General features: G+C 37.1%; 2 protein-coding genes across 2 annotated transcripts; both read left to right on the forward strand.

The window, feature by feature from the left end:
* Positions 1 to 1,223: 1,223 nt before the first annotated feature.
* Positions 1,224 to 8,922, forward strand: LOC127123365 (uncharacterized). The gene is made up of 2 exons (XM_051053590.1): positions 1,224 to 1,977; positions 5,592 to 8,922. Exon 2 carries the CDS (start codon positions 5,629 to 5,631, stop codon positions 6,634 to 6,636), a length of 1,008 nt encoding a protein of 335 aa, XP_050909547.1. The 5' UTR covers positions 1,224 to 1,977; positions 5,592 to 5,628; the 3' UTR covers positions 6,637 to 8,922.
* A 929-nt stretch (positions 8,923 to 9,851) lies between these two features.
* On the forward strand, positions 9,852 to 18,409 carry LOC127123356 (uncharacterized). Its single transcript, XM_051053583.1, has 2 exons — positions 9,852 to 11,463; positions 15,079 to 18,409. The coding sequence occupies exon 2, from the start codon at positions 15,116 to 15,118 to the stop codon at positions 16,121 to 16,123; it is 1,008 nt and encodes a 335-aa protein (XP_050909540.1). The 5' UTR covers positions 9,852 to 11,463; positions 15,079 to 15,115; the 3' UTR covers positions 16,124 to 18,409.
* The last annotated feature ends 5,282 nt before the right edge of the window (positions 18,410 to 23,691 follow it).

The following is a 23,691-nucleotide window of genomic DNA, read 5'->3' on the forward strand; positions in this document are numbered from 1 at the left end:
ATGCGGTAGAATGGGCTTAAATAATAACAAAGAGACGAATTTTGGTCCCTAAGAGACCTCATGATGCGAATGTATGTATGCAAACGGTAACACTCTGTGGGGGGATGTGTCCACAAAGGAGAAGATTAGAAGGAATCTGAGGATTCCTATGAATAATTCACTTTACGGGGCAGAGACTCTACCGGGGAGTAAAGGGATAAACATGCGTGAGCAGGTCACAACTTGAAACTTGCTGAGAGGCACGAAGGAAATCCAGTGAAATACATCAATGGAAAGACTCGAGCTGACTCAAAGATGCATGTATTGGGGAATATGCCAATACAGCAAAAATTATCCATAACGGATACTTCGGATAAAAATCCAGACTCAGGTGGGGAAATAATAAATGAAGTATTACCGGTTACTGGGTAATAAGCTCAAAGAGACATGCGATCTGAACACCGGTATAAAGGTGAGAGAACAACAAGCTTGGGAAGAATGAATATCTAAGACCGATACAAGGGTGAGAGATATCAAACATCCAAAAATCATCTGAGGAAGACCTAAAAGGGTAAACTTCAGCTCAGGAAAATCTGACTCCGCAAGGGGACACAAGGTCATAATAGGGAGCAGAAGGAAGGAACACCAGGTGTCATACCCCAATTTTGACCCTGAATCGCTGATTCAACACATTAATCATAACTGTTGCATGTCTACATATCATACCACGCATTCCATACCGCATAGTGCCTAAAATATCAGTCGAAATAATTTTTTGGAAATTACAGACAAACCGATTGAATTAATCAACGGATGTGCGTCAAATCAGTGAATGAAAAATTTTAAAATCAAGCTTGCAAACACCATTTTTATTAATCTACGTTTCGCGTAGTTTAATCTGGTATGCTCGAATTATTTTTCGGCTAAATTTTTAGCCACCTTTCGACCCGCCTGAGCCTTTTAACCGGTCAAAATTTATTTCAAAATTAAAAGAAATGCTGTATTTTTCCAATAAGTCTATTTCGTGCTGATCATTTTGGTATATTCAATTTAATTTTTTTTTCGAGCATTTTTACACTCAATTTTTTTTTTCATTTTAAGCCCTTTTGTTTTTACGTATTTGTCAAAGCATTTAGAAAAAATAAATATAGACAAATCTTTGATCATTTGATTTTATTTGTCTTTATAAAAAAAACATTTAATTTATTTCATTGTAATTATTTAACCTCTTTTAATCTCACTAACATATCTCATATGGGCATTTTGGGAATATTTAAAATTGAAACCCTATATTTTCTACTATATAAACTCATTGGCCAATGCATGATGGGGGGTGACCAAGAAGAGAAGCGGCACACACCAATGAGAGCTCTCTCTTCAAAATTGAAAAAAGTAGAGAAAGTAACAGAAAATAAAAATTTGGAAGAAGGCGTGACCAATATCTTCTTCTTCATGCAATCCATACTTCACACATTCATCTATCCAAAATTGCAGTAACATAACAACTTTAACAATATACTTCTTCCCTCATATTCACTCGAAAAGGCATTGATACCACCACTCTGTTTGCACCGCCGTTAACCCACGCTCCCTTCTGCTTTTTTAAAACCCACCACAAACATTCACCGCCGCGTAACCTCACAACCCACGTCACGACCGCCGCCGCACCTCACACCCCTCCACCACATAAAAACATGTAACTCCATCTCATTTTCAAAAAAATAAAGATAAAGCAACAACAATACAAAGCTCATTTTTCTCACTACCACCACAAAAATCATTCAGTGTGCGTCATATACTTTATCCATCCAACGACCCTTTCCGTCGATGCAAAGTGCAACCAAAGCACCCTCGGTTTCAGTTCACGCTTGATTTTTTGCAGCAGGATCAGATCTACAACAAGAGCATTCAGAAATCAGTTTTGATAAACTCACAAACATTACCGGTTGAGCAGTAGCCCACGCACGTTAACAAACAGAATGAATCCAACTCGGTTCGGTAACATTTTTCTATCCTATAGCTTCACTTTTTTCTTACTCTTTATTCTGAGTTTTATGATTCATTTCATTTGTTGATGTATAGCTTCTATGTTTGAGGATTTATGCCGGTTTTACGGTTTTCGATTGTGAAACATTTTGAGTTAATTGTTTTTGAACTAATGAGATTAATGAGATTAATACTAGTACTATTACTGGTTTAACTTAGTTTCTGCTAATGTTGCACTGCTGAAATTGTGAACATATGTATATCATTTCATTTGCTTTGTGTGGTTTGATTGTCGGTTATGCTGCGAATACCGGGATTACTTCGACTATATCAGAACTGTTTCGATTTTTTTTTCGTAACACAAAGTATAGTCATGCTATTAATTGTTTTGATTATATGCATAATCCGTGATTTGGCTAAACTGTGTTTATGTCGGATTTTGGGTGCTGTGATAGTTTGTGTTGTTTCTGCTAATGTTTTAGTTTGCGCCGGTTTGCATTAAATAAAATTATGAATACAAGGTGCGTGTTGTTGTATCATGTTCATGGCATTTTTTCTATTTATGTGAATGGCATGGCGTTGTTATTTTTTCCTTTTAACTGATACAAGTTTGAACAGTTTTGTTTTTTTATATCTAATATAAGGTCAAACATAATGCTACTGGTTTATGATTTTTGGCAATAGTGTCTTGTAGTTCTATTCAAGTTTGTTTGGTATTGTCATTTTTAGAGGGATTTTTGTTATTAGCATAGCTTATGTTTTGGTTAATTATGTATTTTGTTTTGCTGCACTTGGTTTAGAAAGAAGAGGAATTAAAAAAAATCACATATTGTTACTGCTACTGCTTGCTGTAAAAATTATTTTGTTTTATCTCAGCGTCACTTAATAATACATATACTACTGGACGCGTTATTATAACAAGGAAATAAGATTGGTTGAGTGGTTAGATTAAGGGTTTTCCTTCCAATGGTCTTGAGTTCAATCCTATTGTGTGCCATTTTCATTTTTTAGCTTGTTTTATTTTCTTCTTTTTCTAAGTTTCAACTAAATTTCTATTTATTTCATTATTTTTACCATTCTTTTTTAATGTTATTTTATATTTATTTCTTTTATATTTTATTCTCACTTCTCTGACACTTGTTGATTTTAATGTTTGTCCTTAATTTATTTTATTGTTTAAACATTGATTTTTAATCTATGGATTTGGGCAATTCCTATGTTGTTTATCCATGATTATTTTTATCGATACATCGATAGTATTTTGCCGCGTTATGGTCAATCACATATGACATTTCGATTGTTTTCAATATGTGCAAACCGGCTTGGAGCACATTATTTAGGTTTTGTGTGTCCCTCAATTTCCATCCGTGCAAATACCGATTTTTACTTCTTTTGAATTAATTTTTTAAGTGTGTTGTAAATATAACTTGTTGTGTCATTTATTTTGCATGGCTTACTCTTGGGCCTTCTTACAATGAGCTTTTAAGCAATATCAACTTAATTTTCAATAATTTCAAACCTTTGTACGTTAATCATTTTACATTTAATTTCAAATCAGTCTTCTCAATAAAACGTGAAGAAAAAGATTACTTGGATGGAATGTCCAGTCGTAATCCCGAATATTAGGCTCAAGCTGTAAGAGCTTGCAAGCCATAAATATTCGTCTTCTCTCCAAAACACCTGTAAACATCTCAAACCATCTTCTTAATAAAGTTGGAAGAAAAAGATTACCTGGATGGAATGTCCAGTCGTAATCCCGAATATTAGGCTCAAGCTGTAAGAGCTTGCAAGCCATAAATATTCGTCTTCCCTCCAAAACATTCATAAATATTCGAATCATTTTCTTAGCAATATTGGAAAGAAACAGACTGCCTGGGTGGAATGTCCAGACATAGTCCCGAGTATTAGACCCAAGTTGTAAGAGCTTGTAAGTCACAAGTACTCGTCTTTCAAACTTCAAAATACTTAATTCCTACCTTAACCTCTTTCAATAAAGATGGAAATGGAACATGGTGTATACCATGCACTCCTGAGGCTAGGATTCGAGATGTATATCTCGCTCATCCAAGTTCTCGCCATCACTCAAAATACCTCCAACCAATCAAACTTTTTTTCTCGCCGTCGTGCGATTAATCAAGAACCTTTTTCATAAATGAAATATATATTGTCTTAAGTGATACAAAACAATGTTTCGGCCACGATTGTTGAGTCGAGATAAGTGACGCTTTTCCGAATGTAGATTTATAAATCCGTTCGATGTGTGGTATGCGTCCACTCCTCATCTGTTTTGGGTAAAACAATGTTTTCGTCGATTAATACAATATAGCTTTCGCTTAAATCGACCAACAAACAAACATTTTTCTACCCAGAACTACGTAAGCCTTGATTTCTCTTTTGAGATACGTAGGAGCAGGATTTGTAAATCTTGTCAGGCCCACTAATAAAAAACTTAGGTTTAGTCCTTCGTTAAAAAATCCAAAAACATCTCTTCTCATCCTTCCTTTCTTTCCCACCTAATAAATTGAAAAGCCTAATATTTCAACAAACACTAATGCACACAACTAACCTAATGGTTCCCGTTGAGTACAACAGACGTGAGGGGTGCTAATACCTTCCCCTTGCGTAATCGACTCCCGAACCCTGATATTGGTTGCGATGACCATATCTTATCCTTTCTTTTGTCTTGGGTTTTATCGATATTTCCCCTTTCCTTTTTAGGAATAAATAAAGTTCGGTGGCGACTCTGTTCAGTCCATCATTGCGAGCGTGCGATCGCGCTTCGCTTTGAAGTCGTATCCCCATATTTTTCGAGGTGCGACAGATGGCGACTCTGCTGGGGAAGACAATCCTATCCCTAAGTGAGTCAAGCCTAGTTAGGTCGTTTGTGTGCCTTTGTTTGTTTACCTATGTGGCTTTTCTTTATTGTTTTTACTATCTCTATTGTCATATTGATATGAATCTGTTGTATTGGTTCGATTATGGTTTGGTATTTGGTTACTCTGATTGCAAACCTTGTGGGAAAGACTTTTTACCCGAGTCTCGAGTAAAAACATAAGATAGGACGAGGTTGAGTAGTGCGGGTCCGCGAGATGTATTTCTCGTTGGGTCGGTACGAGAACCTTACTTAGAGTAGATTCTTGAGAGGATGTTGTCGCTCGGCAAGTAAGTTGCCGTAAGCTTCGATATTTTCTTTAGGATCCATGACTCTAAGAACCATTTGTAGAACCTTAGTTCTTTGCCCAACTAGGAAAGATGGTTGCGTAGTGTGGGTCTGCGAGATGTATTTCTCGTTGGATCGATGCGAGAACCTCACTTAGAGTAGATTCTTTAGATGGAGTTGATGCCCGGCAAGTAAGTTGCCGCAGGTAGCAAACAGTCTAATGGATCCATGACTCTAGGAACTTTTTCAAAAATCTTAGACCATACCCGGTGAGAACCCCGTTTTGGAAAAGCAATCAAATTTATCAGTACCTCGGACTTTTGAACCCGTGTATTGAAAAAAAAGACAAATGTGCATGGCTTGCATTGCATTCATTCGCATTCCATTGCATTTGCATCTCATCATAATGCATGTCATTTTCTAGACAAAATACAAAAAAACTCATCCATCCTTTGTCCGTGATCAGCAAAGTGATTCTCAACACGCATTTAGAACAAAGAACAATGTCTCAGGAGATGATGGACGAGCTAAGGAAGAGTCAAGAAGTATTGAAGGAGGAACTTAATCTTTTGAAGAGCCAAATGAGATGGGTCTTGGAAACCCTGCAAGTCTTGTTGAGAAAAGAGGGTCACCCAATTTACGCTGCTGCAACAAAGATAGCTACTACGCCACATCCATCTGGTGTTACCCCAAGTCAAGAGAGATTCTATGTGGCAACTCCTCATTTACCAGTATATGGACCTCCCTCAAGGCTTCATCATCAACCTCCTTTGGCTATTGCTCCTCAAAGTCGCCAAAGCCAGGTTCAGAACAAAAATCAGAATCAGAACAAGAGGAACAAGGATCACAATGACTGGATTCCGGTGCCATATAGCAAGCTCTACCCGCAACTGATCCAAAATGCTTTGGTGACCCCTCAAGCTCTTACACCTGTGTCACCATATCTGTCATGGTACAATCCAAATGCAACATGTGAATTCCATAAAGGAGCATTGGGACATGACCTGGATTCTTGCTTAGCGCTGAAAGCCTTGGTGCGAGGGTTGATTAACAAAAAGAGCTTAATCTTTGAAGAAGATCATCCCAAGGTCAAGTGCGAATACTATACTGGGACAATGGGGCACTCCATCGAGGAATGCAAGAGTTTTAAGCTCAAGTTGCAAGGATTGATTGACATAAGGTCACTAACACTCAAGGAGGAAGGCTCGGGTACATATACCTTGATTTCTGAGCCATGTAATGAGAAAGGGAAAGGACCCTTGAGACCCCTCAAGGTTTTGTACCACAAGGAAGATGTCAGGGATGTGGCTAATGAGCTATCATTGTTTCCTGGTAAGAGCATTGAGATACCGCCTTGGATTTCCAATGTCACGGCCCATACCAATGAAAGAAAAGTACAAGTGAGTAGTGGATCCAAGAGGGTTGCGTTCAACGATGAGATTGAAGGAAAGGAATTTGAAGATCATCATGCCAATGTCAAAAAGCTTGTTGATCCCAACCTTCAAGTTTGAAGAAGTCAATTCCCTAAAGCTGGCAATCATTTGGCCGTTTCAGCATTTCTTTTGTAGTTTCCTTGCATGTTGATTGTTAATTGCTTTTAAGCATTGTTGTTTTCTTTGAATCGGTAAGATTAATGAAATGTTTATGCATCTTTTGAATTAATCCATTCGTATTCACTCATTTCTCATTTACGTTAGAAACAAAAATACTCTTCTCATTCACTTTTGTTTATCAAACCGTTTTGTTAACAAAGATTGGAAGGAGGATGATGAAAACTAAACACTTGAAATTGTTGTGGTATGCTTTTGAGTAAAACCTTGTCGATGATGTAAGGCATTGTTTCAAATCCCCAAACACTGAAGAAATAAGGAGTTAATCCCTAGTCAACCACTTTGAGCCTAGAAGTTGGTGTTTATTTCGGATCTAAAACCCTTAATCTTAACCTGGGGCAGGGTAGTTATGTTCAGATAGTTTGGTCATGCATTCGATCTTTCAAAAAAATCGTCCATATGAACACCCTCCAATTAGGTTCAACCACATGTTATCCTTCGCGCACGTGTTGGAGCGTCGAAAAGGTTGAGAAAAGCTAAAATTAGTGTTGGTTGATCCTCATCCACCAATAATGTGGCAGTCAATACCTTTAAAAAATAAAATAAAAAAGCCCGCTAAGTCAAAAACCACAAAATGACTTAGGCAAAAGTTAGGGCATCCCGATGGACCGAAAGCTTCAAAAAAAAACGGTCCAGGCAAAATTAGGGATAAAATAAATCAATCAAAAGAGGTCATTGAATCCTCGACAAAAACAAAATAAGGTGACTGCCATTTCAAGAAAATTCGTCTTGAATCCTCATCACACCTTCGAACCCTCTTGGAAGTCGAATGCGTGTATTGAATTAACTGAACATAGGAACTGGAGATCATCAAGAAGATGGGGTGGGTAAAAGTAAATTTTGAGCCTTATATCCTTTTGTTTCAAAAAAAACCGTGAACCAGACCACGTTATAACCCTTAAAAGACCTAATTGAGACAGGGTTTATTTTGAAAGCATACTACAACAAGGTTGTGTTAACCTGACTCCAAACGATTTTTGTTAATCATTTGATGGCACCAACTTGCGTACTGTGAATGACTTGATCACCATTGTGTTCTTATCAACGACTCGGTCATTGTATTTCACTCATTCATATCAATAAACTTTGATTTCAAATTTTTGCATAAGCATGGAATTAAAATTACCATTTTTGAATGAACAATCTTATTTGCGAGTCAACACTTAGCATCAAAGAAATTCCAAATACAGTTGAGGAACTTGATAAAGTGAAAGAAGCCTGGTCAGGGGCAAATCGCTTCGAGCATCAGTTAATTCGAGCTAATCACCCTAAGGGTCATCTAACCAAGAGTAATTTGCTTCAAGACTTAAACCGGGACAAGCCACCTCAGAGCTCAGTAAGTCCAACTATCCAAAGGACAGTCAACCAAGAGTCTGTCATTCCAACATTTGGTTAGTCAAGTTCGGACCATTGCAAGTTTTAAACACTTGGGGCAAGCCACCTCAGAGCTCAATGAGTCTAACTATCCAAGGAAAGTCAATCAAGAGTCTACCATTCCAACATTTGGTTAGTCAAGTTCAAACCATTGCAAGTTTCAAACACTTGGGGCAAGCCATCTCGAGGTAGTCTCATGGGAAGTTGTTTCCAAACTCACTTTCAAGGTGAACATTTTCAAAGACCCGACAAACTGGGGCAAGATGAGCCACAGAGGGGCAGAACCTCTTTCTTCATGCTTTCAAACTGCTCAAATAAATTCTGCCATACGTCAACAACTATTGAGTTTAAGACGAGCGCCTGGAAATGATGCTAGCATGATTCATTAATTCTCCAAAAGGATCCCATTGGCTAAGTTGTGGTGTCAAGCTTGATAGAATTCTCCTTTGATAACATCTATCATAAAATATTCGGTTGAGTTCTCGGTGTTGAGGAATCATGAGCTTCCATAAAAAGCCTTTACAAACTCCCAGTCTGCCCAGTGTCAGCATCCTCATAATCATGATCATTCATATATCATGCATAAAAGGAAATTCAAATCATGCATAGCCGAAATGTACTTCGTGCTCATTTTGCATTGACCTAGGTCTTGTTGTTGATCCTATGTCTTTGGACCTCTAATTCCAGTTTGTCTTTGGTATCCTTAAACCAACCTCCGGTTGTCACGGTCATTTTCAAGTCCAATTGTTGTTGGCAAAATCCGTTAAAAGCCGGTTGTAGTCCATTGCTTACGGTCAGAGTCCAATTGTTGTTATTCCGGTGTCAGGTCATACTTGAACCTGCTCTGAAGAGTTTTTCCAACTTTTGTTCAATACCATTCAGGTCATATATGAACCTGTCGTTGAACCCTTATTCCGGGGTCCGGTCATACTTGAACCTGCTCTGAAGATTCTTTGTTCAATCCTATTCAGGTCATGTATGAACTTGTTGTTGAACCTTTTATTCCGGGGTCCGGTCATACTTGAACCTGCTCTGAAGATTCATTGTTCAATCCTATTCAGGTCATATATGAACCTGTTGTTGAACCATTTATTCCGGGGTCCGGTCATACTTGAACCTGCTCTGAAGATTTTTTGTTCAATACTATTCAGGTCATATATGAACCTGTTGTTGAACTTTTATTCCGGTATCAGGTCATACTTGAACCTGCTCTGAAGATTTTTTGTTCAATACTATTCAGGTCATGTATGAACCTGTTGTTGAGCTTTTATTCCGGGGTCAGGTCATACTTGAACCTGCTCTGAAGAGTTTTTCCAGTTTTGTTCAATACTATTCAGGTCATGTATGAACCTGTTGTTGAGCTTTTATTCCGGGGTCAGGTCATACTTGAACCTGCTCTGAAGAGTTTTTCCAGTTTTGTTCAATACTATTCAGGTCATATATGAACCTATTGTTGAACTTTTATTCCGGTGTCAGTTCATATATGAACCTGCTCTGAAGAGTTATTCTCCATGATTATTCCCCAGCATTGTCAGGTCATATATGAACCTGTTTGTTGTGTCTGAACCGGTTGTGCATTTTCTTTCTTATTCGGGTCTAGTAAGTCATATGTGAACTTACTACCGAAATCTCTTGTACTCTGATTGCTGCTTATCAAATTCCACTTTGGTTACTCCCCAGTGTGTGTCTGATTCTCCAGCAGAACTGTCTTCCCCAGCAAACTTGTTTTTTTACCATTTGTCTTTCTCCCTGTGGACCATCAGCATTCCCCACAGATTGGTTTGTCTAGTAGCATCTCCTGTCAAGGGTCTACCATATCCCTAGCAGATAAAATTACAAAAAATCATCCATCCATGCATATCATATCATATCATATCACATTATGTCATAGGGATTCAGGATCAAAATCCGGGTCTTCTTAGTATTTAACTATCTCCCACTATGATCATATGAAGAGTGTCCTGCTTCATATTCTCTAGTTGAAGATACTTAAATAGGGGCAACTGTCATACCCCAATTTTGACCCTGAATCGCTGATTCAACACATTAATCATAGCTGTTGCATGTCTACATATCATACCACGCATTCCATACCGCATAGTGCCTAAAATATCAGTCGAAATAATTTTTTGGAAATTACAGACAAACCGATTGAATTAATCAACGGATGTGCGTCAAATCAGTGAATGAAAAATTTTAAAATCAAGCTTGCAAACACCATTTTTATTAATCTACGTTTCGCGTAGTTTAATCTGGTATGCTCGAATTATTTTTCGGCTAAATTTTTAGCCACCTTTCGACCCGCCTGAGCCTTTTAACCGGTCAAAATTTATTTCAAAATTAAAAGAAATGTTGTATTTTTCCAATAAGTCTATTTCGTGCTGATCATTTTGGTACATTCAATTTAATTTTTTTTTCGAGCATTTTTACACTCAATTTTTTTTTTCATTTTAAGCCCTTTTATTTTTACGTATTTGTCAAAGCATTTAGAAAAAATAAATATAGACAAATCTTTGATCATTTGATTTTATTTGTCTTTATAAAAAAAAAACATTTAATTTATTTCATTGTAATTATTTAACCTCTTTTAATCTCACTAACATATCTCATATGGGCATTTTGGGAATATTTAAAATTGAAACCCTATATTTTCTACTATATAAACTCATTGGCCAATGCATGATGGGGGGTGACCAAGAAGAGAAGCGGCACACACCAATGAGAGCTCTCTCTTCAAAATTGAAAAAAGTAGAGAAAGTAACAGAAAATAAAAATTTGGAAGAAGGCGTGACCAATATCTTCTTCTTCATGCAATCCATACTTCACACATTCATCTATCCAAAATTGCAGTAACATAACAACTTTAACAATATACTTCTTCCCTCATATTCACTCGAAAAGGCATTGATACCACCACTCTGTTTGCACCGCCGTTAACCCACGCTCCCTTCTGCTTTTTTAAAACCCACCACAAACATTCACCGCCGCGTAACCTCACAACCCACGTCACGACCGCCGCCGCACCTCACACCCCTCCACCACATAAAAACATGTAACTCCATCTCATTTTCAAAAAAATAAAGAAAAAGCAACAACAATACAAAGCTCATTTTTCTCACTACCACCACAAAAATCATTCAGTGTGCGTCATATACTTTATCCACCCAACGACCCTTTCCGTCGATGCAAAGTGCAACCAAAGCACCCTCGGTTTCAGTTCACGCTTGATTTTTTGCAGCAGGATCAGATCTACAACAAGAGCATTCAGAAATCAGTTTTGATAAACTCACAAACATTACCGGTTGAGCAGTAGCCCACGCACGTTAACAAACAGAATGAATCCAACTCGGTTCGGTAACATTTTTCTATCCTATAGCTTCACTTTTTTCTTACTCTTTATTCTGAGTTTTATGATTCATTTCATTTGTTGATGTATAGCTTCTATGTTTGAGGATTTATGCCGGTTTTACGGTTTTCGATTGTGAAACATTTTGAGTTAATTGTTTTTGAACTAATGAGATTAATGAGATTAATACTAGTACTATTACTGGTTTAACTTAGTTTCTGCTAATGTTGCACTGCTGAAATTGTGAACATATGTATATCATTTCATTTGCTTTGTGTGGTTTGATTGTCGGTTATGCTGCGAATACCGGGATTACTTCGACTATATCAGAACTGTTTCGATTTTTTTTTTCGTAACACAAAGTATAGTCATGCTATTAATTGTTTTGATTATATGCATAATCCGTGATTTGGCTAAACTGTGTTTATGTCGGATTTTGGGTGCTGTGATAGTTTGTGTTGTTTCTGCTAATGTTTTAGTTTGCGCCGGTTTGCATTAAATAAAATTATGAATACAAGGTGCGTGTTGTTGTATCATGTTCATGGCATTTTTTCTATTTATGTGAATGGCATGGCGTTGTTATTTTTTCCTTTTAACTGATACAAGTTTGAACAGTTTTGTTTTTTTATATCTAATATAAGGTCAAACATAATGCTACTGGTTTATGATTTTTGGCAATAGTGTCTTGTAGTTCTATTCAAGTTTGTTTGGTATTGTCATTTTTAGAGGGATTTTTGTTATTAGCATAGCTTATGTTTTGGTTAATTATGTATTTTGTTTTGCTGCACTTGGTTTAGAAAGAAGAGGAATTAAAAAAAATCACATATTGTTACTGCTACTGCTTGCTGTAAAAATTATTTTGTTTTATCTCAGCGTCACTTAATAATACATATACTACTGGACGCGTTATTATAACAAGGAAATAAGATTGGTTGAGTGGTTAGATTAAGGGTTTTCCTTCCAATGGTCTTGAGTTCAATCCTATTGTGTGCCATTTTCATTTTTTAGCTTGTTTTATTTTCTTCTTTTTCTAAGTTTCAACTAAATTTCTATTTATTTCATTATTTTTACCATTCTTTTTTAATGTTATTTTATATTTATTTCTTTTATATTTTATTCTCACTTCTCTGACACTTGTTGATTTTAATGTTTGTCCTTAATTTATTTTATTGTTTAAACATTGATTTTTAATCTATGGATTTGGGCAATTCCTATGTTGTTTATCCATGATTATTTTTATCGATACATCGATAGTATTTTGCCGCGTTATGGTCAATCACATATGACATTTCGATTGTTTTCAATATGTGCAAACCGGCTTGGAGCACATTATTTAGGTTTTGTGTGTCCCTCAATTTCCATCCGTGCAAATACCGATTTTTACTTCTTTTGAATTAATTTTTTAAGTGTGTTGTAAATATAACTTGTTGTGTCATTTATTTTGCATGGCTTACTCTTGGGCCTTCTTACAATGAGCTTTTAAGCAATATCAACTTAATTTTCAATAATTTCAAACCTTTGTACGTTAATCATTTTACATTTAATTTCAAATCAGTCTTCTCAATAAAACGTGAAGAAAAAGATTACTTGGATGGAATGTCCAGTCGTAATCCCGAATATTAGGCTCAAGCTGTAAGAGCTTGCAAGCCATAAATATTCGTCTTCTCTCCAAAACACCTGTAAACATCTCAAACCATCTTCTTAATAAAGTTGGAAGAAAAAGATTACCTGGATGGAATGTCCAGTCGTAATCCCGAATATTAGGCTCAAGCTGTAAGAGCTTGCAAGCCATAAATATTCGTCTTCCCTCCAAAACATTCATAAATATTCGAATCATTTTCTTAGCAATATTGGAAAGAAACAGACTGCCTGGGTGGAATGTCCAGACATAGTCCCGAGTATTAGACCCAAGTTGTAAGAGCTTGTAAGTCACAAGTACTCGTCTTTCAAACTTCAAAATACTTAATTCCTACCTTAACCTCTTTCAATAAAGATGGAAATGGAACATGGTGTATACCATGCACTCCTGAGGCTAGGATTCGAGATGTATATCTCGCTCATCCAAGTTCTCGCCATCACTCAAAATACCTCCAACCAATCAAACTTTTTTTCTCGCCGTCGTGCGATTAATCAAGAACCTTTTTCATAAATGAAATATATATTGTCTTAAGTGATACAAAACAATGTTTCGGCCACGATTGTTGAGTCGAGATAAGTGACGCTTTTCCGAATGTAGATTTATAAATCCGTTCGATGTGTGGTATGCGTCCACTCCTCATCTGTTTTGGGTAAAACAATGTTTTCGTCGATTAATACAATATAGCTTTCGCTTAAATCGACCAACAAACAAACATTTTTCTACCCAGAACTACGTAAGCCTTGATTTCTCTTTTGAGATACGTAGGAGCAGGATTTGTAAATCTTGTCAGGCCCACTAATAAAAAACTTAGGTTTAGTCCTTCGTTAAAAAATCCAAAAACATCTCTTCTCATCCTTCCTTTCTTTCCCACCTAATAAATTGAAAAGCCTAATATTTCAACAAACACTAATGCACACAACTAACCTAATGGTTCCCGTTGAGTACAACAGACGTGAGGGGTGCTAATACCTTCCCCTTGCGTAATCGACTCCCGAACCCTGATATTGGTTGCGATGACCATATCTTATCCTTTCTTTTGTCTTGGGTTTTATCGATATTTCCCCTTTCCTTTTTAGGAATAAATAAAGTTCGGTGGCGACTCTGTTCAGTCCATCATTGCGAGCGTGCGATCGCGCTTCGCTTTGAAGTCGTATCCCCATATTTTTCGAGGTGCGACAGATGGCGACTCTGCTGGGGAAGACAATCCTATCCCTAAGTGAGTCAAGCCTAGTTAGGTCGTTTGTGTGCCTTTGTTTGTTTACCTATGTGGCTTTTCTTTATTGTTTTTACTATCTCTATTGTCATATTGATATGAATCTGTTGTATTGGTTCGATTATGGTTTGGTATTTGGTTACTCTGATTGCAAACCTTGTGGGAAAGACTTTTTACCCGAGTCTCGAGTAAAAACATAAGATAGGACGAGGTTGAGTAGTGCGGGTCCGCGAGATGTATTTCTCGTTGGGTCGGTACGAGAACCTTACTTAGAGTAGATTCTTGAGAGGATGTTGTCGCTCGGCAAGTAAGTTGCCGTAAGCTTCGATATTTTCTTTAGGATCCATGACTCTAAGAACCATTTGTAGAACCTTAGTTCTTTGCCCAACTAGGAAAGATGGTTGCGTAGTGTGGGTCTGCGAGATGTATTTCTCGTTGGATCGATGCGAGAACCTCACTTAGAGTAGATTCTTTAGATGGAGTTGATGCCCGGCAAGTAAGTTGCCGCAGGTAGCAAACAGTCTAATGGATCCATGACTCTAGGAACTTTTTCAAAAATCTTAGACCATACCCGGTGAGAACCCCGTTTTGGAAAAGCAATCAAATTTATCAGTACCTCGGACTTTTGAACCCGTGTATTGAAAAAAAAGACAAATGTGCATGGCTTGCATTGCATTCATTCGCATTCCATTGCATTTGCATCTCATCATAATGCATGTCATTTTCTAGACAAAATACAAAAAAACTCATCCATCCTTTGTCCGTGATCAGCAAAGTGATTCTCAACACGCATTTAGAACAAAGAACAATGTCTCAGGAGATGATGGACGAGCTAAGGAAGAGTCAAGAAGTATTGAAGGAGGAACTTAATCTTTTGAAGAGCCAAATGAGATGGGTCTTGGAAACCCTGCAAGTCTTGTTGAGAAAAGAGGGTCACCCAATTTACGCTGCTGCAACAAAGATAGCTACTACGCCACATCCATCTGGTGTTACCCCAAGTCAAGAGAGATTCTATGTGGCAACTCCTCATTTACCAGTATATGGACCTCCCTCAAGGCTTCATCATCAACCTCCTTTGGCTATTGCTCCTCAAAGTCGCCAAAGCCAGGTTCAGAACAAAAATCAGAATCAGAACAAGAGGAACAAGGATCACAATGACTGGATTCCGGTGCCATATAGCAAGCTCTACCCGCAACTGATCCAAAATGCTTTGGTGACCCCTCAAGCTCTTACACCTGTGTCACCATATCTGTCATGGTACAATCCAAATGCAACATGTGAATTCCATAAAGGAGCATTGGGACATGACCTGGATTCTTGCTTAGCGCTGAAAGCCTTGGTGCGAGGGTTGATTAACAAAAAGAGCTTAATCTTTGAAGAAGATCATCCCAAGGTCAAGTGCGAATACTATACTGGGACAATGGGGCACTCCATCGAGGAATGCAAGAGTTTTAAGCTCAAGTTGCAAGGATTGATTGACATAAGGTCACTAACACTCAAGGAGGAAGGCTCGGGTACATATACCTTGATTTCTGAGCCATGTAATGAGAAAGGGAAAGGACCCTTGAGACCCCTCAAGGTTTTGTACCACAAGGAAGATGTCAGGGATGTGGCTAATGAGCTATCATTGTTTCCTGGTAAGAGCATTGAGATACCGCCTTGGATTTCCAATGTCACGGCCCATACCAATGAAAGAAAAGTACAAGTGAGTAGTGGATCCAAGAGGGTTGCGTTCAACGATGAGATTGAAGGAAAGGAATTTGAAGATCATCATGCCAATGTCAAAAAGCTTGTTGATCCCAACCTTCAAGTTTGAAGAAGTCAATTCCCTAAAGCTGGCAATCATTTGGCCGTTTCAGCATTTCTTTTGTAGTTTCCTTGCATGTTGATTGTTAATTGCTTTTAAGCATTGTTGTTTTCTTTGAATCGGTAAGATTAATGAAATGTTTATGCATCTTTTGAATTAATCCATTCGTATTCACTCATTTCTCATTTACGTTAGAAACAAAAATACTCTTCTCATTCACTTTTGTTTATCAAACCGTTTTGTTAACAAAGATTGGAAGGAGGATGATGAAAACTAAACACTTGAAATTGTTGTGGTATGCTTTTGAGTAAAACCTTGTCGATGATGTAAGGCATTGTTTCAAATCCCCAAACACTGAAGAAATAAGGAGTTAATCCCTAGTCAACCACTTTGAGCCTAGAAGTTGGTGTTTATTTCGGATCTAAAACCCTTAATCTTAACCTGGGGCAGGGTAGTTATGTTCAGATAGTTTGGTCATGCATTCGATCTTTCAAAAAAATCGTCCATATGAACACCCTCCAATTAGGTTCAACCACATGTTATCCTTCGCGCACGTGTTGGAGCGTCGAAAAGGTTGAGAAAAGCTAAAATTAGTGTTGGTTGATCCTCATCCACCAATAATGTGGCAGTCAATACCTTTAAAAAATAAAATAAAAAAGCCCGCTAAGTCAAAAACCACAAAATGACTTAGGCAAAAGTTAGGGCATCCCGATGGACCGAAAGCTTCAAAAAAAAACGGTCCAGGCAAAATTAGGGATAAAATAAATCAATCAAAAGAGGTCATTGAATCCTCGACAAAAACAAAATAAGGTGACTGCCATTTCAAGAAAATTCGTCTTGAATCCTCATCACACCTTCGAACCCTCTTGGAAGTCGAATGCGTGTATTGAATTAACTGAACATAGGAACTGGAGATCATCAAGAAGATGGGGTGGGTAAAAGTAAATTTTGAGCCTTATATCCTTTTGTTTCAAAAAAAACCGTGAACCAGACCACGTTATAACCCTTAAAAGACCTAATTGAGACAGGGTTTATTTTGAAAGCATACTACAACAAGGTTGTGTTAACCTGACTCCAAACGATTTTTGTTAATCATTTGATGGCACCAACTTGCGTACTGTGAATGACTTGATCACCATTGTGTTCTTATCAACGACTCGGTCATTGTATTTCACTCATTCATATCAATAAACTTTGATTTCAAATTTTTGCATAAGCATGGAATTAAAATTACCATTTTTGAATGAACAATCTTATTTGCGAGTCAACACTTAGCATCAAAGAAATTCCAAATACAGTTGAGGAACTTGATAAAGTGAAAGAAGCCTGGTCAGGGGCAAATCGCTTCGAGCATCAGTTAATTCGAGCTAATCACCCTAAGGGTCATCTAACCAAGAGTAATTTGCTTCAAGACTTAAACCGGGACAAGCCACCTCAGAGCTCAGTAAGTCCAACTATCCAAAGGACAGTCAACCAAGAGTCTGTCATTCCAACATTTGGTTAGTCAAGTTCGGACCATTGCAAGTTTTAAACACTTGGGGCAAGCCACCTCAGAGCTCAATGAGTCTAACTATCCAAGGAAAGTCAATCAAGAGTCTACCATTCCAACATTTGGTTAGTCAAGTTCAAACCATTGCAAGTTTCAAACACTTGGGGCAAGCCATCTCGAGGTAGTCTCATGGGAAGTTGTTTCCAAACTCACTTTCAAGGTGAACATTTTCAAAGACCCGACAAACTGGGGCAAGATGAGCCACAGAGGGGCAGAACCTCTTTCTTCATGCTTTCAAACTGCTCAAATAAATTCTGCCATACGTCAACAACTATTGAGTTTAAGACGAGCGCCTGGAAATGATGCTAGCATGATTCATTAATTCTCCAAAAGGATCCCATTGGCTAAGTTGTGGTGTCAAGCTTGATAGAATTCTCCTTTGATAACATCTATCATAAAATATTCGGTTGAGTTCTCGGTGTTGAGGAATCATGAGCTTCCATAAAAAGCCTTTACAAACTCCCAGTCTGCCCAGTGTCAGCATCCTCATAATCATGATCATTCATATATCATGCATAAAAGGAAATTCAAATCATGCATAGCCGAAATGTACTTCGTGCTCATTTTGCATTGACCTAGGTCTTGTTGTTGATCCTATGTCTTTGGACCTCTAATTCCAGTTTGTCTTTGGTATCCTTAAACCAACCTCCGGTTGTCACGGTCATTTTCAAGTCCAATTGTTGTTGGCAAAATCCGTTAAAAGCCGGTTGTAGTCCATTGCTTACGGTCAGAGTCCAATTGTTGTTATTCCGGTGTCAGGTCATACTTGAACCTGCTCTGAAGAGTTTTTCCAACTTTTGTTCAATACCATTCAGGTCATATATGAACCTGTCGTTGAACCCTTATTCCGGGGTCCGGTCATACTTGAACCTGCTCTGAAGATTCTTTGTTCAATCCTATTCAGGTCATGTATGAACTTGTTGTTGAACCTTTTATTCCGGGGTCCGGTCATACTTGAACCTGCTCTGAAGATTCATTGTTCAATCCTATTCAGGTCATATATGAACCTGTTGTTGAACCATTTATTCCGGGGTCCGGTCATACTTGAACCTGCTCTGAAGATTTTTTGTTCAATACTATTCAGGTCATATATGAACCTGTTGTTGAACTTTTATTCCGGTATCAGGTCATACTTGAACCTGCTCTGAAGATTTTTTGTTCAATACTATTCAGGTCATGTATGAACCTGTTGTTGAGCTTTTATTCCGGGGTCAGGTCATACTTGAACCTGCTCTGAAGAGTTTTTCCAGTTTTGTTCAATACTATTCAGGTCATGTATGAACCTGTTGTTGAGCTTTTATTCCGGGGTCAGGTCATACTTGAACCTGCTCTGAAGAGTTTTTCCAGTTTTGTTCAATACTATTCAGGTCATATATGAACCTATTGTTGAACTTTTATTCCGGTGTCAGTTCATATATGAACCTGCTCTGAAGAGTTATTCTCCATGATTATTCCCCAGCATTGTCAGGTCATATATGAACCTGTTTGTTGTGTCTGAACCGGTTGTGCATTTTCTTTCTTATTCGGGTCTAGTAAGTCATATGTGAACTTACTACCGAAATCTCTTGTACTCTGATTGCTGCTTATCAAATTCCACTTTGGTTACTCCCCAGTGTGTGTCTGATTCTCCAGCAGAACTGTCTTCCCCAGCAAACTTGTTTTTTTTACCATTTGTCTTTCTCCCTGTGGACCATCAGCATTCCCCACAGATTGGTTTGTCTAGTAGCATCTCCTGTCAAGGGTCTACCATATCCCTAGCAGATAAAATTACAAAAAATCATCCATCCATGCATATCATATCATATCATATCACATTATGTCATAGGGATTCAGGATCAAAATCCGGGTCTTCTTAGTATTTAACTATCTCCCACTATGATCATATGAAGAGTGTCCTGCTTCATATTCTCTAGTTGAAGATACTTAAATAGGGGCAACTGTCATACCCCAATTTTGACCCTGAATCGCTGATTCAACACATTAATCATAGCTGTTGCATGTCTACATATCATACCACGCATTCCATACCGCATAGTGCCTAAAATATCAGTCGAAATAATTTTTTGGAAATTACAGACAAACCGATTGAATTAATCAACGGATGTGCGTCAAATCAGTGAATGAAAAATTTTAAAATCAAGCTTGCAAACACCATTTTTATTAATCTACGTTTCGCGTAGTTTAATCTGGTATGCTCGAATTATTTTTCGGCTAAATTTTTAGCCACCTTTCGACCCGCCTGAGCCTTTTAACCGGTCAAAATTTATTTCAAAATTAAAAGAAATGTTGTATTTTTCCAATAAGTCTATTTCGTGCTGATCATTTTGGTACATTCAATTTAATTTTTTTTTCGAGCATTTTTACACTCAATTTTTTTTTCATTTTAAGCCCTTTTATTTTTACGTATTTGTCAAAGCATTTAGAAAAAATAAATATAGACAAATCTTTGATCATTTGATTTTATTTGTCTTTATAAAAAAAAAACATTTAATTTATTTCATTGTAATTATTTAACCTCTTTTAATCTCACTAACATATCTCATATGGGCATTTTGGGAATATTTAAAATTGAAACCCTATATTTTCTACTATATAAACTCATTGGCCAATGCATGATGGGGGGTGACCAAGAAGAGAAGCGGCACACACCAATGAGAGCTCTCTCTTCAAAATTGAAAAAAGTAGAGAAAGTAACAGAAAATAAAAATTTGGAAGAAGGCGTGACCAATATCTTCTTCTTCATGCAATCCATACTTCACACATTCATCTATCCAAAATTGCAGTAACATAACAACTTTAACAATATACTTCTTCCCTCATATTCACTCGAAAAGGCATTGATACCACCACTCTGTTTGCACCGCCGTTAACCCACGCTCCCTTCTGCTTTTTTAAAACCCACCACAAACATTCACCGCCGCGTAACCTCACAACCCACGTCACGACCGCCGCCGCACCTCACACCCCTCCACCACATAAAAACATGTAACTCCATCTCATTTTCAAAAAAATAAAGAAAAAGCAACAACAATACAAAGCTCATTTTTCTCACTACCACCACAAAAATCATTCAGTGTGCGTCATATACTTTATCCACCCAACGACCCTTTCCGTCGATGCAAAGTGCAACCAAAGCACCCTCGGTTTCAGTTCACGCTTGATTTTTTGCAGCAGGATCAGATCTACAACAAGAGCATTCAGAAATCAGTTTTGATAAACTCACAAACATTACCGGTTGAGCAGTAGCCCACGCACGTTAACAAACAGAATGAATCCAACTCGGTTCGGTAACATTTTTCTATCCTATAGCTTCACTTTTTTCTTACTCTTTATTCTGAGTTTTATGATTCATTTCATTTGTTGATGTATAGCTTCTATGTTTGAGGATTTATGCCGGTTTTACGGTTTTCGATTGTGAAACATTTTGAGTTAATTGTTTTTGAACTAATGAGATTAATGAGATTAATACTAGTACTATTACTGGTTTAACTTAGTTTCTGCTAATGTTGCACTGCTGAAATTGTGAACATATGTATATCATTTCATTTGCTTTGTGTGGTTTGATTGTCGGTTATGCTGCGAATACCGGGATTACTTCGACTATATCAGAACTGTTTCGATTTTTTTTTTCGTAACACAAAGTATAGTCATGCTATTAATTGTTTTGATTATATGCATAATCCGTGATTTGGCTAAACTGTGTTTATGTCGGATTTTGGGTGCTGTGATAGTTTGTGTTGTTTCTGCTAATGTTTTAGTTTGCGCCGGTTTGCATTAAATAAAATTATGAATACAAGGTGCGTGTTGTTGTATCATGTTCATGGCATTTTTTCTATTTATGTGAATGGCATGGCGTTGTTATTTTTTCCTTTTAACTGATACAAGTTTGAACAGTTTTGTTTTTTTATATCTAATATAAGGTCAAACATAATGCTACTGGTTTATGATTTTTGGCAATAGTGTCTTGTAGTTCTATTCAAGTTTGTTTGGTATTGTCATTTTTAGAGGGATTTTTGTTATTAGCATAGCTTATGTTTTGGTTAATTATGTATTTTGTTTTGCTGCACTTGGTTTAGAAAGAAGAGGAATTAAAAAAAATCACATATTGTTACTGCTACTGCTTGCTGTAAAAATTATTTTGTTTTATCTCAGCGTCACTTAATAATACATATATTACTGGACGCGTTATTATAACAAGGAAATAAGATTGGTTGAGTGGTTAGATTAAGGGTTTTCCTTCCAATAGTCCTGAGTTCAATCCTATTGTGTGCCATTTTCATTTTTTAGCTTGTTTTATTTTCTTCTTTTTCTAAGTTTCAACTAAATTTCTATTTATTTCATTATTTTTACCATTCTTTTTTAATGTTATTTTATATTTATTTCTTTTATATTTTATTCTCACTTCTCTGACACTTGTTGATTTTAATGTTTATCCTTAATTTATTTTATTGTTTAAACATTGATTTTTAATCTATGGATTTAGGCAATTCCTATGTTGTTTATCCATGATTATTTTTATCGATACATCGATAGTATTTCGCCGCGTTATGGTCAATCACATATGACATTTCGATTGTTTTCAATATGTGCAAACCGACTTGGAGCACATTATTTAGGTTTTGTGTGTCCCTCAATTTCCATCCGTGCAAATACCGATTTTTACTTCTTTTGAATTAATTTTTTAAGTGTGTTGTAAATATAACTTGTTGTGTCATTTATTTTGCATGGCTTACTCTTGGGCCTTCTTACAATGAGCTTTTAAGCAATATCAACTTAATTTTCAATAATTTCAAACCTTTGTACGTTAATCATTTTACATTTAATTTCAAATCAGTCTTCTCAATAAAACGTGAAGAAAAAGATTACCTGGATGGAATGTCCAGTCGTAATCCCGAATATTAGGCTCAAGCTGTAAGAGCTTGCAAGCCATAAATATTCGTCTTCTCTCCAAAACACCTGTAAACATCTCAAACCATCTTCTTAATAAAGTTGGAAGAAAAAGATTACCTGGATGGAATGTCCAGTCGTAATCCCGAATATTAGGCTCAAGCTGTAAGAGCTTGCAAGCCATAAATATTCGTCTTCCCTCCAAAACATTCATAAATATTCGAATCATTTTCTTAGCAATATTGGAAAGAAACAGACTGCCTGGGTGGAATGTCCAGACGTAGTCCCGAGTATTAGACCCAAGTTGTAAGAGCTTGTAAGTCACAAGTACTCGTCTTTCAAACTTCAAATACTTAATTCCTACCTTAACCTCTTTCAATAAAGATGGAAATGGAACATGGTGTATACCATGCACTCCTGAGGCTAGGATTCGAGATGTATATCTCGCTCATCCAAGTTCTCGCCATCACTCAAAATACCTCCAACCAATCAAACTTTTTTTCTCGCCGTCGTGCGATTAATCAAGAACCTTTTTCATAAATGAAATATATATTGTCTTAAGTGATACAAAACAATGTTTCGGCCACGATTGTTGAGTCGAGATAAGTGACGCTTTTCCGAATGTAGATTTATAAATCCGTTCGATGTGTGGTATGCGTCCACTCCTCATCTGTTTTGGGTAAAACAATGTTTTCGTCGATTAATACAATATAGCTTTCGCTAAAATCGACCAACAAACAAACATTTTTCTACCCAGAACTACGTAAGCCTTGATTTCTCTTTTGAGATACGTAGGAGCAGGATTTGTAAATCTTGTCAGGCCCACTAATAAAAAACTTAGGTTTAGTCCTTCGTTAAAAAATCCAAAAACATCTCTTCTCATCCTTCCTTTCTTTCCCACCTAATAAATTGAAAAGCCTAATATTTCAACAAACACTAATGCACACAACTAACCTAATGGTTCCCGTTGAGTACAACGGACGTGAGGGGTGCTAATACCTTCCCCTTGCGTAATCGACTCCCGAACCCTGATATTGGTTGCGATGACCATATCTTATCCTTTCTTTTGTCTTGGGTTTTATCTATATTTCCCCTTTCCTTTTTAGGATAAAATAAAGTTCGGTGGCGACTCTGTTCAGTC

This window comes from Lathyrus oleraceus, chromosome 1 (assembly GCF_024323335.1).
Source record: "Lathyrus oleraceus cultivar Zhongwan6 chromosome 1, CAAS_Psat_ZW6_1.0, whole genome shotgun sequence".
Taxonomy (NCBI): domain Eukaryota; kingdom Viridiplantae; phylum Streptophyta; class Magnoliopsida; order Fabales; family Fabaceae; genus Lathyrus; species Lathyrus oleraceus.

Coding starts and splice junctions, on each gene's coding strand:
- LOC127123365 (XM_051053590.1), top strand. CDS start 5,629: ATGTCTCAGGAGATGATGGACGAGCTAAGGAAGAGTCAAGAAGTATTG.
- LOC127123356 (XM_051053583.1), top strand. CDS start 15,116: ATGTCTCAGGAGATGATGGACGAGCTAAGGAAGAGTCAAGAAGTATTG.